At 38.5% G+C, this 16,728-nt stretch overlaps 1 protein-coding gene across 1 annotated transcript in view; it reads left to right on the forward strand.

The window, feature by feature from the left end:
* The window catches only part of FIGN (fidgetin, microtubule severing factor), a 132,313-nt gene extending 115,818 nt beyond the window's left edge, over positions 1–16,495 (forward strand). Inside the window, 2 exon segments of the mRNA XM_032234030.1 lie at positions 11,956–12,022; positions 12,024–16,495. Of these exon segments, the coding sequence (XP_032089921.1) occupies positions 11,956–12,022; positions 12,024–14,196 (2,240 nt within the window). The 3' untranslated portion in view covers positions 14,197–16,495.
* Positions 16,496–16,728: the final 233 nt, after the last annotated feature.

A 16,728-nucleotide genomic window follows, 5' to 3' on the forward strand; every position in this document is an offset into this window, starting at 1 on the left:
GTCACCCAGACAGGGCTGTAGAATATTTCTCTCCAAACCTGAAATGTAACAGCTTTGTACAATTGCATTAAAAATTAATATATGAATTACCAAATTATATCAAAATGTGTAAATAACCCAAAGATTTTGCAAAGCCCTTTTCCATTTTCCAAAAAGAATCCCCCCTGAAAGTATTAGATTATAAACTATATATACTCTCTTTTCGTTTAGTAGTAATGACATACTTTAATTCAAATGGAGTAGCTGCATAGCCTGATGGGCTAGTTAAAACATTAGAAGTGGAAAAGTGAAAGGAAAACATAGGTTTTATTGCAGTTGTTGTGTTGCATATTGGCCTCTAAATCTGCGCAGTGATACGTAAGTGTTACTCGGTGATTGACTACCACTTATTTTAAACTTTCCAGATTGTTCTTTGACTTCATGTACTTCAAGAGAACACACCAGTGCAGAGAAGCCTCTAGAATTAACCCTGCTGAACTTATCAAATATACATTTTTTCTGTGTGCTCCTGCATGTGGAATCTTCAGGATTAAAAGCAGGCAATTGATATTCATCTGCTTGTTGCAGTGTTTTAAATTTTTTGAAAAAAAAAAAGGAGGAGGACTATTCTTGAAGCAGCACAGTGCGGAAAAAATGAAAACGTTGCTGATTAACCTAGTGTTAATAGTTCCTAGGACTTAAGAAAAAAAAAAACATTGCCTTATTCAGCAGTCTGTTACCAGCAGATCTGCTTGCCAATAAAAGCCCAAGAAGCTTCTGGTTTTTCTCTCTCCTCATTAAATAGAAGGCTTTGGTGGGATGGTAATAAAAGAGAGTAACTTGGCCTCCTAAGAAATAGATGACAAGACGAGAGTAATGAGATCACCGTATAGAAACTTCTTGGATTCATGAAGAGCGTTCACATGTGCATCGGTCCCTAGCAGGTATTAAAATTGACACTACTTGAACAGATTGTTGAACCTTATCAACAAAGACCAATTTTCTTATAGACAAAAAGCAGAAGGAAGGACAGAGACTTTAATCTTTGAATGCAAAGATTAAGCAAATATGTTTGGAAAGCTGTAGGTTCTTCTACAAATCTATAAACACAGTTATGCGAAGTTTTTTTAAAAAAAAGTTAATGAAAAACCACAGAATGATCGGCATTCTGTAGCTGTTCTGTGGTTCTGTTAAGTATTCATGATTTGTTAAATAAACTAGAAAAGTAGATTGAGATATTTTTTTTTCCTTATGGACCAATAGGACTTCTACTTTTTTTTTTTTGCTTGAATATTGTTCTTTTGCTTCTAGACAAGTGAAAATGCTCAAGCATTTTTATCTCTGAACATAATTCTGCAAAAGCAACTAAATATGCAGTGACATAGTCACATATCAGCTTTGGAATTCAGTGAGGACCTGTATATCTGAGCAGACATATACAAAATTGCACTATAAGTGTCTCTGGCACATTACCAAATTTCATCCCTATTTACATAATTGACTAGTAAACACTGACCTTTACCATGGCAGAAGTCAAATGTCATTAATAAGAATTAGTAGTAAAACTCAAGATTAATGAAATAGTTTCTGGAAATGATTGAATTTCAATCTAATTTCCATTTTGGCTGAAAACACTGGCATGTAACAGAACTATCTATGGAATACCATAAATCATTTTTTCATATTGTTTCTTATATACTGTTAGCATTATTTAATGAATATTGAAATAATATTTTGTCTGTAATGCATATGTTACATATTTTAATTGTCTGGCCTCATCCAATCATGGAGAGGAGGAATTTATTTTCACTTACTGTGGATTGTTTCATATACATATTATTAAAAGCAATAACAAGAATTAATACAAAGTAATTAGAACAGATATAACAGAAAAAGCAATAACAAGAATTAAAACAAATTGTTTAAAACAGAGAACAGAAAAAGAAAGAACAGAAAAAGCTAAAAATGAAGAAAAAGAAGAAAAGCAAGTAGAAAAAAAGTAGATATGAAAGCTATGACAATGTTCTTCATAGCAATTTAAATATAATTATATTTTAACCTTCTCTAATTTACATCATGATTCTCTTCTTTCTATAATCTATCCTGTCTAATCATCAAAACCATGAATCATGTTAATGCAAAAAAGTCACTAATAAATGTAGATATTGTCCTTTCTTTTAACCCGTTTTTCATCTCAGTCAGTTCTATCAATTTTGCCAACCATTTCCCCCATGGTGGGTAATGTTGAATCATTCCATCTTTGTGCATTTGATAATTGTGGCACAGTAATCGTATATTGGAATTGTCTTCCAAGCTTTTTTTCCTCTATCTGTTTATCCATCAATCCAAAAAGGAAAAATTCTGGCTTCAGTTGATATTCATCTTTAAAAATCCTTAAAGTTCAAATATGTTTGATCAAAATTAACTCTTCTGAGCCCTATTGATTTCAGTGTGTCATGCTCAGCATATTTTTAATACTACGCCCCCCCCCCCCCCAAAAAAAAATCAGCAGGAACAAAAGTGCTTAAATATGAATGGATTGTATTATTTGAGGGGCTTTTTGCACAAGAAAGTCAACCTTATTGGTAAATTGAACAGGAAATAATCCCAATGTTATATGCAGCAAACACTGATAACAAACTACTGTAAATCCACAGCTGAAAACATCTGGATAGGAACTTTATATTGAGAACTTGAGGTACCACTGCAGAGAATTCTAATTGAGTTGTCCTTTTGTAATCAATTTCAATCAAAAAAGTTGATTTTATTATATGATTTTATTCTCATAATAAACAAAACAGTAGGATGAATGATGCATTTCTAACTTAGTTCCTTGTTCCTTAGTTGATTCGTTAAACTTTGATATCAATTTTTGCTAGTATGAGAGGTTTAGCAGTTCTCGCTAAATAAGTTAAGACAAAAACACCTTCATAAACGTTAGAAACTAAGTATCCAAATGAGGAGAACATTGCTGGGGAGAGAATGAAGGTAAGAGGTATTTGCTGTTATTGAAAGTCACGAGGTGTGATTTAAAAAGAACAATTGCATAGTGTAACCATATTAAAGTTAGGTAATTGGAAATCTATAGGTTTAGAAATGATCCTCTAATAAGTTTCCAAAGGTTCAGTATGTTGTTATGATATATAAGTTACACTATTTAGTAATGGAGAACATAAGGTTTAATATTTCCTCAATATCCATGATGCAAAGATTCTCTCTGCAATGAAGGACTGTAAGAAAACAGAAAGACAAATCTGTGAAGGATGATCCAGTAGCTTGCGTAGCAGTTTGGCTTTTAAACAGCTACTCTGTCTACTTTTGCATCCTCCTTTTAATTTCTTCTGTGAGCAGAATAGTTGCAGTAGCAGAATTGTTGCATCATCACCATCACCATCATTATTGGTCGTCTTGATATTAACCATTTAAATACACAGATTTTACATTATTCTTCCTGTCTCTGACATTTCAAGTTCATTTAAGCTGTTATTATTGACCACACATAGGTGCTGGCCAAAGACCAATCTAAAAGCATAGCTGACTTCTTGCTTCTTTTAGGCCCAATAGCCACAAGGATATTTGAAAGTAGAAAATGGCCTTTAGGGTACCATTTGTTCATGGGTACCTCTAAGCCATTGTAATACTCATGCTACCCATGAAGCTCCACATTATTAGAAAGCATTTCTCTTTCCTACTTCTCTTAGGCCCATCCTTATTACCCAAGGATGCTTTCTGTCTTTCCGTCCTATCTTTTCCGAGTTTGTAGAACTGTTCTAAATAAAGTACTATTCTGCGTCTATCAAAATACTTCTTACCTTAGAATTATATTGAGATACATTCATGTAGATAAAATAATGCTAGTTTGTCCTTGAGCATCTTCAGCTCAAGGAAGCCAAACACTTAAGAATGCTTGAATTATTTTAAAAAGTCTACTTTAAAAATCAAAAGTAAAAGGCAGTCTGGCAGATGCCAAAGAGGCATTTATGGGTCCCAGTAATGCTCAAAAGCCCTTTGTTATCTGCTGTGCTGTGCTTTCTAACAGGCAGTATGAGTGTTAACTCTAGTCTTTTGAAATAATAAAATCTAATCCTTCCTTATTCTTAAAATGAAGTTTACAGATTACGGGAAACAGTATCAGTTTCTCATATACATCTATAAAATAGATGTATATTTATACATGAATATATGTGTGCAGAAATGGCTTGTGTAGTCTGTCTTTTTAAAATTGCAGAACTGCAAATCAAAATGGTCTCTATTAAGGATCTGATTCTTAAAGATATTGAGCACCTTCAGCTCAATGAAGCCAAACACTTGAGAGCACTTGACATCTTTGAGCACTGGGATCTCATCCGAGTTGATGGATGTTTCGCCTCTGATGTGGTATCAGGTGCCTGTATTCAATCACTTCAAACTAATTATTATAGTCCATGTTCTAAATGCTTAGTCCTAGATGGCTCCTAGCACTTGAAAAACTGGGAGAATAGAACTGCCTGAAAGAACAAAGGCTATGCTGTTGCAATAATCAATGTAATATTCTGTTTTTAGTAAATATGAATTTAAGGTTGACGCCGACTTGAGATATTTTTGAAGGGCTCAGGATTCAGAGTTGGTTGTTCTAACTTCACATGGATCTTGAGGTGTTTTTTTTAATGATTTTGTACTTTTCTTATCACATTTCTTTTTCCTTTTAATTTATGGTAGCAGGGGGGAATATATAAAAAAGTCCCCATTCCCATATTTCATGTGGATTTAATGCAAATTGAAATGAATGTGAATTAACTAATTCCAATTGTATACGTAGTTGATTTTTTCCCCTGTCTTTTATATTACTTAAAGCTAATGGTTTGCACTGCTGACTTTTACCTCTCTATATCCAGTGGCTTGATAGACTTCATGGAAAAAAAGATATACAGTAGTATTGTGGTCGTTTGTGGGAGTGGAGGTCCCTATTTCATCAAGTGTCTTTGGGCCAGTATGTCCTTGCTGAGTGATTGCTTCTATTTCTCTGCTTCTTTTCTACTTTAAAAATGAAAAAACAAATCTAAGTACATAAAGTAGGAAGGTAACTTTTGCAAAAGAAAAAAAAGAAGAAGAAGAAGAAACGGTAATATTTACATCTCAAAATGGAAGGAGAAAACACCAACTACCTACAAAAGATGTTGGTTTTGCATACGACGGATAAGTGACTAGATGTGAAATTTCCAATTACTGATTTTTGTTTAAGGGCATTACTGGAAATGAGCACTTGTACATATGGTGGGGAGCAAGGGACAAGGCCAGTGGCTTTGGCAAGGAATATGCACAGGCAAAGCTGCCATCAGTCTGCTTCTAATGGATAATCGGATGCATGTCTCACTTACAGCTTTAGCTCTTTGCCCTTTAATTCAGTAGACCAGCCCTATTTAGCACAGCACTTATTTACAGCCTAAAATGAACAGAATATAATGTTGAATTCTTTGACAGTACAATGGCAAGGACATAAAATTAACACAGATGGGGAGACAATTGTTTCTTTTTGCCTCGATTCATACCGAACTAATGTTCGTGAGAAGAAGCGGGGGAGAGGGGAGAAGCAGTACGTCTTCGCATTGAAAGGGTTCAAGATTTTTCAACTCTTTTCTGGGCTTTTGTATGCTTCCTCCATTTTCTTCTTTCTAGAGGAAAGACGAGTTTTTTTGTTTTGTCTTCTTTTGCTACTAGAGTGGCCAATCTTAATATATTTGTCTTAATTGTTAATCTGAAAAGCAATTAATCCCTTTGATCGCACAAGTTGGAATAAAAGCACCGAGAAATAGCATAGGTGGTTATATAAGGAACTCAACAATTGTACTAATTTCTACTAAACCATTTAAAACAAAAGAAAGCAACAAAAAAAAAATCTTGAGTTCTCACTGTCTGATTAAGAAGACTGATTTCCAAATTACTTTGCTCTTTAGACATTCATTAAATTTTGAACAGTTTGGATTATTTTTGTGTTAGATACTGTCCATCTGCATTTGCCGAATAGAGGCCCATGTGTGTTATAATTCTAAAATGTATCTTCTTCAGCCTTGACAAGTTTAGAGGTAATTCAAAGCTGGGGACAGGGCACATTTATGAAGCTTCCAGCATATCTCTGCATATGGTATTTGTGCAAATTCCATAAAATATTCTGAAATGACATCTTTTTTCCCCCCTTTTGAATTATAGATAATGAAATGGTGAAAAAACCTAGAAGGAAAAAAAAGGCTGATTTGAAGCAATTCTGATTATTTTAATTTACACAACAAAAAAAATAAAAATGGACCCTGATTTGTACAAGAAAGCTTTTTCTAGAATCATTTACATATGCTAATGTTATCATCTGTAAATCAATTTAGAGTTTTCTGCATTCAAAACTGAACATATTCATTCTTGGAGAGGCTATTTCCTGGATTTAAGTCTTTAGTATTTTTTTAATCTGTTATCACAAACCGAGATATACTAATAAAACTACCCATGTCAGATGTCAAATATTAATTTACTGATATAAATTTAGATGCACTGATCTCTGTTTCAGTACAAATTGCTTGAGAGCAGAGCACAGTTACTATTACTGCTTTCTAAATAATAATTATGCAGCTTGCCAACTTTTTTCAGACCATGACAGCTTTATCCCACAATATTCCTTCTTTTTCATCTTTGATCTGCCAGCCTTGGTGCAGCTGCAGATGCTGGAATAAAACCACTTAAAACAGAGAATGATTTTGTAATTAAACATTAACTTTCAAATACAGCTAATTAGTGCGACTGGTAGAGGAAAAGTTTACACTTTAGTTTAGGAGAACAGGCTCTTCCTCTTAAATTCATATTATAACTTCTGAAGTGCTGCCTTTTACAACCTTTGTTAAATGTGCTAGTACTTAGCGTGCGTCAATAAATAAACTTTCAATTATTGTGCAGAGAGCAGACCCACAGCTCGGATAGCAATCTGAAACCAATGGACTATCTAGTAATTATGCCAAATAAATAGTTTTGATGCATGTGAACATTTATGCCAGAGGATGAATACAATGAAAACCTGACTTATTTTTCAAGGATCAGTTTTAAGAAACTAGATACTTTATAATACATATTTTAGCATTATAAATTGTATGTTTATGTGAGTGTGTGTGTGAGAGAGAGGGAGACAGAGAAAGATGGGGCTATTTTACACCAAATTAGTCATTAAATTAATATTTGCATGCCGCTTTCCCGCCATTCATTTATATCCTCTAATCTTTGTTCATTTTGCATTTTCCTGTGTGTAAAAGAATATCAGATACAATCAAGCTCCATTAACATAACTAAAATTGTTGCCACAGACTGCTATGGAGTGTGGGTAATGCCAGTAAGTGCTTCTAATTCTTACCCTATTAAAATATTCAAAAAAGCCTATTGAATTACCCTACTCTTTATGCAGGGAATACAGCGGTAGAAGACAAGGAGTTTACCATGTCGTTCACACTCTTCTGTCCTATATATTCCTATATATAACAGGAAACAGAGTGATCAGAGATTGCAAGCTGAAGTCAATATGGTGGCGCAAAGAGCACAACAGGCTGGGTCTTGTCAATTGTGCAAGAATACAAGATAGCTATAGACATGGATAAAGCATACATCTGCGCACACTTACAAACACCCAATTTGTGTATGCTCATAGCTTTTCTGTTAGAAGACATTTCAGAGATCCCCAGTTTTTTTGCCCTTGTACTCACACTTGAAAATTTAAAAGTATATTACAAGTGTCACTACAAATGGCTACTATGGGCCTTTCCTATACACAGAACAGGCCTACTGACAAAGCCTTGGCATATCAGATGTTGGCCACCCTCCCCTTCTTTAATTAACGTGGTCTTGCTTTGGGTAGGCAGTCACAAAGCGCAACTTCAGCCACCCATCAGATTTATCAGGTGCATCCTAAGAAGTACTTTTAAATAATGTTTTAATGTAAAAAAAAACGGTCAGGTGCGGAACAGCCCCCCCCCCCCCAAGCACCAGGATAAATGTCCACAAACCCAGGGCCACACCTTACAGGTGCTCTATTAACCCACACTTGTTATCTAGGGACTGAGCTGTGAATTCAGATTTTACCTGAAATGCAGTATATGTATAACTGTGTTATACATTACTCCAAGATGATGAATGTGGAACAGTTTGGAAATTTTAAAGTGCCAGATAGGTGATAATATGTAATATTTTATGTCTGTCTTCATAATTTTTCTGTGCATTCAGATCTTTATACATTGTAACAGCCCATTAAACGTTGCAGGACTTCAGTCACTCTACTGCAGTATACTTATTAGCTCCTGTATGGCTTTAAAAAAAATGAACTGCAGAATAACAAAAAGTTTGAAGAAAAAGTATTTGTCCTCTTTCACATTTCCTGAATATTTGTAGATCTTTACCCCTGAATGTAACCAGAGCTTTCTATAGGCCCAACTGATAGAAAATCTGACCAAATGAAAAGCACCAAAACTTGCTGATTGTTTCACTTATTACACAAATAAATCAATTTGCAGTATACTGGTGTAAAAAAGTAATAATTCTCCAAATTCAAGGAATTTATAAATCTGTATCATTTCCACAAAATGAGATTTTTTTAATGCCCCTCAATCCATATAAAGTTACAAAAACAATTCTACAGTTGTGAGGCTCCACCAGTTCAAAGATGGAGAAGATAGCAAAGAACTTTCCCCAAAGTTGTTGTTCTGTCAAAATCACCCCAACTGCAGGGGATTAAAATAATCTAGAAAATATAAGAAGGCCCAGCGCAGTGGTAGGATTCAAAAATTTTTACTACCGGTTCTGTGGACATTGATTTGTGGGGCATGGCAGGGGAAGAATACTGCAAAATCCCTATTCCCTCCCTACCCCACTAACCTGCTTTCCAGCTCTGTTCTCCTGTTCAGGGCAACAAAAGAAGATCAGCTGGGAGGCAGCGGGGGTGGGGCCAGCCTATTTGCTGGTTATTCGAACTACTCAAAATTTCCACTGCCGGTTCTCCAGAACCTGTCAGAACTGGCTAAATACCACCTCTGCCTCTGTAATAGTGTTCTGCATCACTTTTGCTTTAGCTTAAGTTTATGTTGAAGACTCAACCACCAAAAATTTCTGGGTAAAAATAAGTTTCAAGGAAAGTTAAAAAGGCACAAGATGTAGGATATGACCAGACTGAATCCAAGGGAGAGAGAGGTCAAATGTGTTATAAGTCAGGAATCCCTTCGTGCCCACAAAAAATATTAAGTCTAGCCCACCTTGAATTCCTTAGATTAATGTCAAGCGCCCAGGAAATCAGGAGATTCAGGCAGTTCAAATGAGTATAAATATTTATTGCAAGCTTAAGTTGTCTACAAGAATCTGGCCATTAGGGAAATGCATGAGAGTTAAGAATAGAAAGGAATTCAAGGTGGGCTGAACTTAGAACTCTTGCGGCCATGAAGGGACTCCTAACATGACGTGTTTGACCCCCTTCCTCAGGTTTAGCTTAGTCATCTCCTACAGAAATCATTGTTCATTAAAATATTATTGTTCATCTCAAGTTTGCCCCAAAGCTCCTGGAGTAACATATATAGACTGATGAAGCAAAAGTGGAACTTTGTGGGCTAGATAGGCATCATTGTGCTTCATGGAAAGCAGTCAAAATTTCATGCCAGCTTTCAAGTAGTTCCATAGTTTGGACACACTCTGTTGATTTAGTGCCTGGATGATGTACAACACAACAGAACCATGAAATATACTTTATCAGGAAATTCTATAGGACAGTATCAAGTCACTGCACCACACAACTATTGTGGTGTCATAGTAGTTGGAATGCAGTATTGTAGGCTAATTCTGCTGACTGCTGGGTGCCAGCAGTATGGCAGTTTGAGTCTCACTGGCTCAAAGTTGACTCAGTCTTCCATGCTTACAAGGTCGATAAAATGAGGAGCCAGATTGTTGGGGGCAATAGGCTGACTTTATAATTTCTGAAAACTTAAAATTCCAAAGATGTAAGCATAAAGGAAAGAACTATGAGGTTAATATATTCGTGTCTCTTTCATTCCCCTCCTACATTTAATAAATACCCTGCTTCTGTTTTTTCTGTTTCCAACGTAATGTGAAATATTGTGAAGAAACTGCCAACAATTTCTTAATGAAATTTGATGCTTCTATAAGTTATGTTTAATTAAAATTGTGAAAATATAGCTTTCACGAACCTGATAAACATATTGCTCGAGTCCCATCTTTTTGACTAAGCTGAGGATTCAAGCTTCATATTCTCACACAATGTAAAACTTTTAGTATTGGGCTTAAGTTATGTTATTAAATCATTGGATTAAGTGAGAAAGCATACCTATGTGAATCTTGTCAACAGCCTCCAGTTTAAATAATCCAAATTCATATCAGCGCTATTGCAATAAAATATATTTACAAATTAATCCCGTTGCTCTATTAATTATTGTGTAATTACTGCAATTCTTCCCACCTTGTTTTCAGTATTCTTAATCATTAAGCCGGAAGCCTGACAGCAGTGCCAGCCCTGGCATGATTCTTTTGACTAAAACCTTGTAAATTAACACAATTAGCACAGCATCATGCTGCTAATTAACTTCCTGTGTCTGGTGCAGCGGATGTGCAAACAAGGAATAGGGATTCAGCAGGGAATAAACATGCCACTCTGTTGCCAAACTGTATGTGTTCGGTCTAGCTCAGCAGGGCTAAGACAGTCCTGCCAAGATGCTGGAATCGGGCAAAGAAGAGCTAAAGGAAGAAGAAGAAGCAGCGCAAAATAGGAAGCGTATTAGGCTGTAAACGAAAGATAGTAGTAATTTATCAGAGAAACTCTGCCATCCATGTTTGATGTATAACAAGCCTTTTTATCTGAGCATCTGCTCCAAGTAATATCAAAGGAAGGATGGAAGGGAGGAGAAAAGGAAGGAAAGAGTGAAGATTAGGCTGAACAAGTCTAGAGATGGTAAGATAAGATAAGATAAGATGATAAACTTTATTGCCACTTTTTTCCTGGGAAATGACACACATTAAAAAATGAAATTCTGATGCCTGAACTTTGTCCCATTGTGCCTCCCCCCCCAAAAAAAAAACTTTTAATAATTTACTTAACATTTATTTCTCTTTTCTCCTGCCCCTCTTCCCATTCCCTATCGGTTTGGAGGGAATTGGAAGAGAATGGAAGGAGAAAGAAGATAGACAAGTGTTTCTGGGCTTTGCTCTTTCCACCCCACCCGCCCACCTTTGCCTGTTTCCTTCCAGAGCCTCTACAACAGGACTCTTAACGCAGAGAGCAATCCGTTGTAATTCATACTGAGTTGTAGGCTTTGTGTGATGAAAGCAATGGAGCGCTGCCTGGGAGATTGCTTTGCTGCACTCCACGAAGCAGATTTGAAACTGTCATGGACCACTTTAGATGAGAGTTGGATTATGGAGTGACCTGCTATGCCTGTGTCATATTGTTCTGCGCAGGGTGCATTATACTGTGCTAACTAGGAGTTCAGTACCAAAGAAAGGTATCCTAGATGTGATTTGTCAGCTGTAGCTTATGGAAAGTTTTTTTCCCCCCTCCTCCATTAAAATTTAAAAGTGCAATAAGGGAAGATGGTATGCTTTAGATATCAAAGAAGATATTATCTAATAGCAGGTCCATGCTTGGGATAGGAAGAAGGTCCATGTGCGACCTTTTAAAACAAATCCAGCTGAATAAAATAATTTCTTCGACTCTCTCTCTCTCCCTTCCAAGTTAGAGAAACACGTTAGAAGGGTGGCTGTATCCTTCCCCCCCCCTTCTTCTTCAAGAAAATGAATCACTGGCAGTAGTCTTTTTTCTTCTTTTGATAGATAATTTGCATGTGATCTGTTGATTTCAACCTCACAATTCTGCATATAAATGAAGAAATCGAGAGTTGATACGCTCAGATATCGTTGCACTTGTCTTTTTTTCATCTAATTGCTAATTTTGCTTTTCCTCCCTCCCAAACCCCTCAGGCTTGAAGATGCAGTGGACGCCAGAACATGCCCAGTGGCCAGAGCAGCACTTTGACATCACTTCGACCCCGCTCTCCCGCCCACAAGGTAGAAGCTTACCGTGGCCATCTTCAGCGTACCTATCAGTATGCCTGGGCGAACGATGACATCTCTGCTCTCACAGCCTCAAATCTGCTAAAGAAATATGCAGAAAAGTATTCCGGCATTTTGGAAGGGCCAGCCGAACGCCCCATCCTGGGTAACTATGTGGAGCCTCCATCAGGGCTGGTGAATGGTCGCAAAAGCGAAAGTGAGCCCTGGCAGTCTTCTCTGAACTCTGAGAGTGTTTATCCTATGAACTGTGTCCCAGATGTTATTACCGCCAGCAAAGCTGGAGTAAGTACTGCCCTCCCTCCGGCGGATGTCTCTGCCAGTATAGGGAGCTCACCTGGGGTGGCTAGCAACCTGACGGAACCTAGTTATTCAAGTAGTACGTGCGGAAGTCATACAGTCCCCAGTCTGCATTCAGGGCTCCCATCTCAGGAATATGCCGCAGGGTATAACGGATCATACCTGCATACAAGTTACAGTGGCCAGCCAGCACCTGCACTTCCTTCACATCCCTCTCCTTTGCATAGCTCTGGGCTTTTACAGCCACCTCCTCCTCCACCACCACCACCAGCCCTAGTACCAGGCTACAATGGGACATCTAACCTTTCCAGTTATAGCTACCCTCCAGCAAGTTATCCCCCTCAAAGTGCTGTTGGGCCTGGCTACAGCCCTGGTGGAGCACCACCTCCTTCAGCCTATCTACCTTCAGGTATCCCTGCCCCAACTCTCCCCCCCACCACAGTACCTGGGTACACCTACCAGAGTCATGGCTTAACGCCCATTGCGCCGTCAGCCCTGACCAATAGCTCAGCAACTTCTCTCAAGAGAAAAGCTTTCTATATGGCAGGGCAAGGAGAAATGGACTCCAGCTATGGAAATTACAACTATGGCCAACAGAGATCTACACAAAGCCCCATGTACAGGATGCCTGACAACAGCATTTCCAATGCCAGCAGAGGGAATGGCTTTGACCGAAGCGCTGAATCCTCCTCCTTGGCCTTTAAGCCAACCAAACAAATCATGGCTTCCGAGCAGCAAAGGAAATTTAACCAGTCTGGTCGGGCTCTGACGCCCCCTTCCTATAGTTCTGCTAAAAATTCCCTCAGCTCCCGAGCAAGTGAGCCCTTTGGGAAATATAGCTCTCCCGTCATGAACGAACACGGCGAAGAACATAGGCAGCTTCTTCCTCATCCAATGCAAGGCCCGGGACTTCGTGGAGCTACCTCATCCAACCACTCTGTGGACGAGCAACTGAAGAACACCGATGCGCACCTCATGGATCTTGTGACCAATGAGATTATCAGCCAAGGGCCACCTGTAGACTGGAATGACATTGCTGGACTAGATTTGGTGAAGGCTGTTATTAAAGAGGAGGTTTTATGGCCAGTATTGAGGTCAGATGCATTTAACGGGCTGACTGCTCTACCTCGGAGCATCCTCTTATTTGGACCGCGGGGCACAGGCAAAACATTACTGGGGAGATGTATAGCTACCCAACTAGGTGCCACATTTTTCAAACTCACAGGTTCTGTTCTTGCCACAAAGTGGTTGGGAGAAGGAGAAAAAATTGTTCACGCTTCCTTCCTGGTGGCAAGGTGCCGACAGCCCTCGGTGATTTTTGTTAGTGACATTGATATGCTCCTTTCATCCCAAGTGAGTGAAGAGCACAGTCCGGTCTGTCGGATGAGGACCGAGTTCCTTATGCAGCTGGACACCGTGCTCACTTCCGCTGAGGACCAAATAGTAGTCATCTGCGCCACCAGTAAACCGGAAGAAATAGACGAGTCTCTTCGAAGGTACTTCATGAAACGACTCTTAATCCCACTTCCTGACAGCACAGCCAGGCACCAGATAGTAGTACAGCTGCTTTCACAGCACAATTACTGCCTCAGCGACAAGGAGGTTGCACTGCTAGTCCAGCGTACAGAAGGCTTCTCTGGACTCGACGTGGCTCATTTGTGTCAGGAAGCCGTCGTGGGGCCCCTCCATGCCATGCCAGCCACAGACCTTTCGGCCCTTATGCCCAGTCAGTTGAGGCCTGTTACGTACCAAGACTTCGACAAGGCGTTTTGCAAAATACAGCCTAGCATCTCTCCAAAGGAGCTCGACACATACGTCGAATGGAACAAAATGTTTGGCTGCAGTCAGTGACAAGCCGTCTCTCTTTTTTAAAAAAAACAAAAAACAAACAAACAAAAAAAAAAACAAAAATGGTGAAACAAAACAAAAACAAAAAAAATGTAATGAATGTTGGTGCGCGCACACACATATGTACACACAAACCTGTTACCTAGGGCACGGAACCCCTTTTTCAGCGGTGTTGACATTACGGAAGGGTACAGGGGGTGGGGGTGGGAAAATGATCCCGTTGCATCTAAAGAGCCAGGTTTAGGCTTGAAGGAATAGTGCATCCGAGGAGAGAGCTGTTGATCTGCGGAGCCACAGATGATGATAGGATGTTGATGTCCCCTTCCATTCCGTTCAGACTAGACAACACACTCTCATCGTGGAGGGGTTGATTTTTTTTTTTTTTTTGAAAGAAGGACATGAACCCTGTGTGTTGATTCATTCTGCTGTTTTTGAGATTTAGTTGCTTTCAAGTGCCTAAAGTGGTGCTTTATTTTTTCCTTCCTTCCTTTCCTTTTTGTTTGCCTCACAATTACATTGGTGGCATGTGCTAATATAAAGAGCTTTAACTTCAAAATGTTATGGGACTAAAGACATGAACAGTTGTGTTGTGACAGAGAACCAGGTGTGACTTTGGTTTAGTTTTGCTTTTTTTATTTTCCCCCCTCCCTCCTATTTTGGCTAGTCTAAAAGCAACAGTATTCCTCAATCCTGTCTGTTCTGCGGTATTAAACTAAGAACAGGTAAAACAGGGTAACGGTAATCTGGACTTTAATTTCCGCGGTTTGTTTCGTTTATTGTTCTGTCTGCAAAAAAAAAAGAAGAAAAAAAAGAAAAAAAACTCAGGAAAGTGATTGTGATTTGTACAGTACCTCAAAGGAATGTGTTGAAAGCACTATGTACTGCTGAGATTTAATAGGCTAGGCTTCAATGTTACTTTATCTTAAATATGTATGTTTACCTCAATGGTTGGGAAAAAATATGACAAGGAGAATATTTTGAATGTATTAAGGAGCAAGCTGAAGCGTGCTAAAAAGATAATCTTTAAAACTTTGAAAATACAACAGGAGTATCCCAGTGTTTAAGAAGCGTTTCTTTCTTTCTTTTTAACCAATATTGGGGATCAAATTGGAGCAAGGCAGTTGTGTGTGGAAGTCCTTAGTCCCTGACAATTTTGTGACAAGTCGGTAGAGAGTGCACAGACAATAAAAAACAAAAGTCCCCCCTGTCGAATTATCAAATCATCTGGGACAGTCAGAGACGATATCTGATTAGGACTCTGAGAGGCAAATTACCTTAGACCACAAGATTCAACTTCTGTATCTCAGCTAGGGTTATAGGCATCTTGATTGCCCCATTGGATCAGTAGCCCAGAATCCTTGTAGGTCACAGAGAGCTTAGGGGGCTGCAGAGCTGTGTACAGCAATGCAGAAGAGAGCAACAAAACAAACCAAAACAACAACAAAAAAGAGACAAAATTGAACCCTCAAATGGCATCTCTTCCTCTTTGCTTTGCATTTTCACCACCAAATGAAAAGTTATCCCTTTGTTTTATGTGTGCTGTTGTTGCCTCTCTCTGTTTTCTTGATGCCTTTTGTTTGTTTGTTTTTAATGTGATTGTTCCATGGTCATTAGAAGTTCGCCCAGCTGGAAAATGCCCACCATTTTATTTCTACCTCAGATTTTGTTTTATTTCCCTTAGAGAGGCACATAAAGAACAGGACAAGCCAGATTACCACTAGCATGCAGAGCTGTGGAAGGTCCTAGTAACACATAATCCTAAACAGGCTTCTTTGGAAAGAACCAGCTTTGTGTAGGGTGAGGTTTTCTCCCAAGTAAATGTGTGTGTGTGTGTGTGTGTGTGGAGAATTGCAGTCAAATAGAAAAGAGACTTGGGAAGGGGATCCTTCTGCCTCTTCTCCCTTTGCCCAACCAGGGGAAATGGTGACTGTTTTCCTTCAGGAAAGAGAAGCTAGATAGGATGTGTGGCATTTTACTCTATTTGTGCCCCTGCTCCACATTGTCTCCCTTTTTTTATTCCTTAATGCTTTTATGAGCAATTCTTTTCATGACAGCTGACTGATGCTGTAATGTCGCTGAACAGTAGAGCAATTCAAACCTTCGCAGCACACAAGCAGAGAGCAACCTCTCCTCTCTCCCACTCCCTCCTTTTCTCTTTCCCTCTCTGGTTTTTTCCCCCCATGTAATCTTTTGTTTACTTTAAAGAAACGGCAGCAGAACAATTAGAAATTATTGGCATTTAATGTTACTTTTATGTAATGTACCTTCAAATCCATGAAATAAATGCACTGAAGAGCTCTAATGAGAAAAAGACCAATTAGTCACCTATATTTTGTCTTTAAAGCCACTGCCCAATTATTACACTTGGCGTTTCTTCAGCTAAAATGCTAATTTTCACGGCTAAAAACTGAGCAAATAAACCAAAATGCACATTCTAGAAGTCCTTTTGTTCATTCTAAACTTATGGGTTGCATCTAAAAGACAGAGGAGTTCATTAAAAAGTAAAACAGTGCCTTTCACTAAGGATATAGTAAA

The sequence above is a fragment of the Thamnophis elegans genome, chromosome 1, assembly GCF_009769535.1.
Source record: "Thamnophis elegans isolate rThaEle1 chromosome 1, rThaEle1.pri, whole genome shotgun sequence".
Taxonomy (NCBI): Eukaryota; Metazoa; Chordata; class Lepidosauria; order Squamata; family Colubridae; genus Thamnophis; species Thamnophis elegans.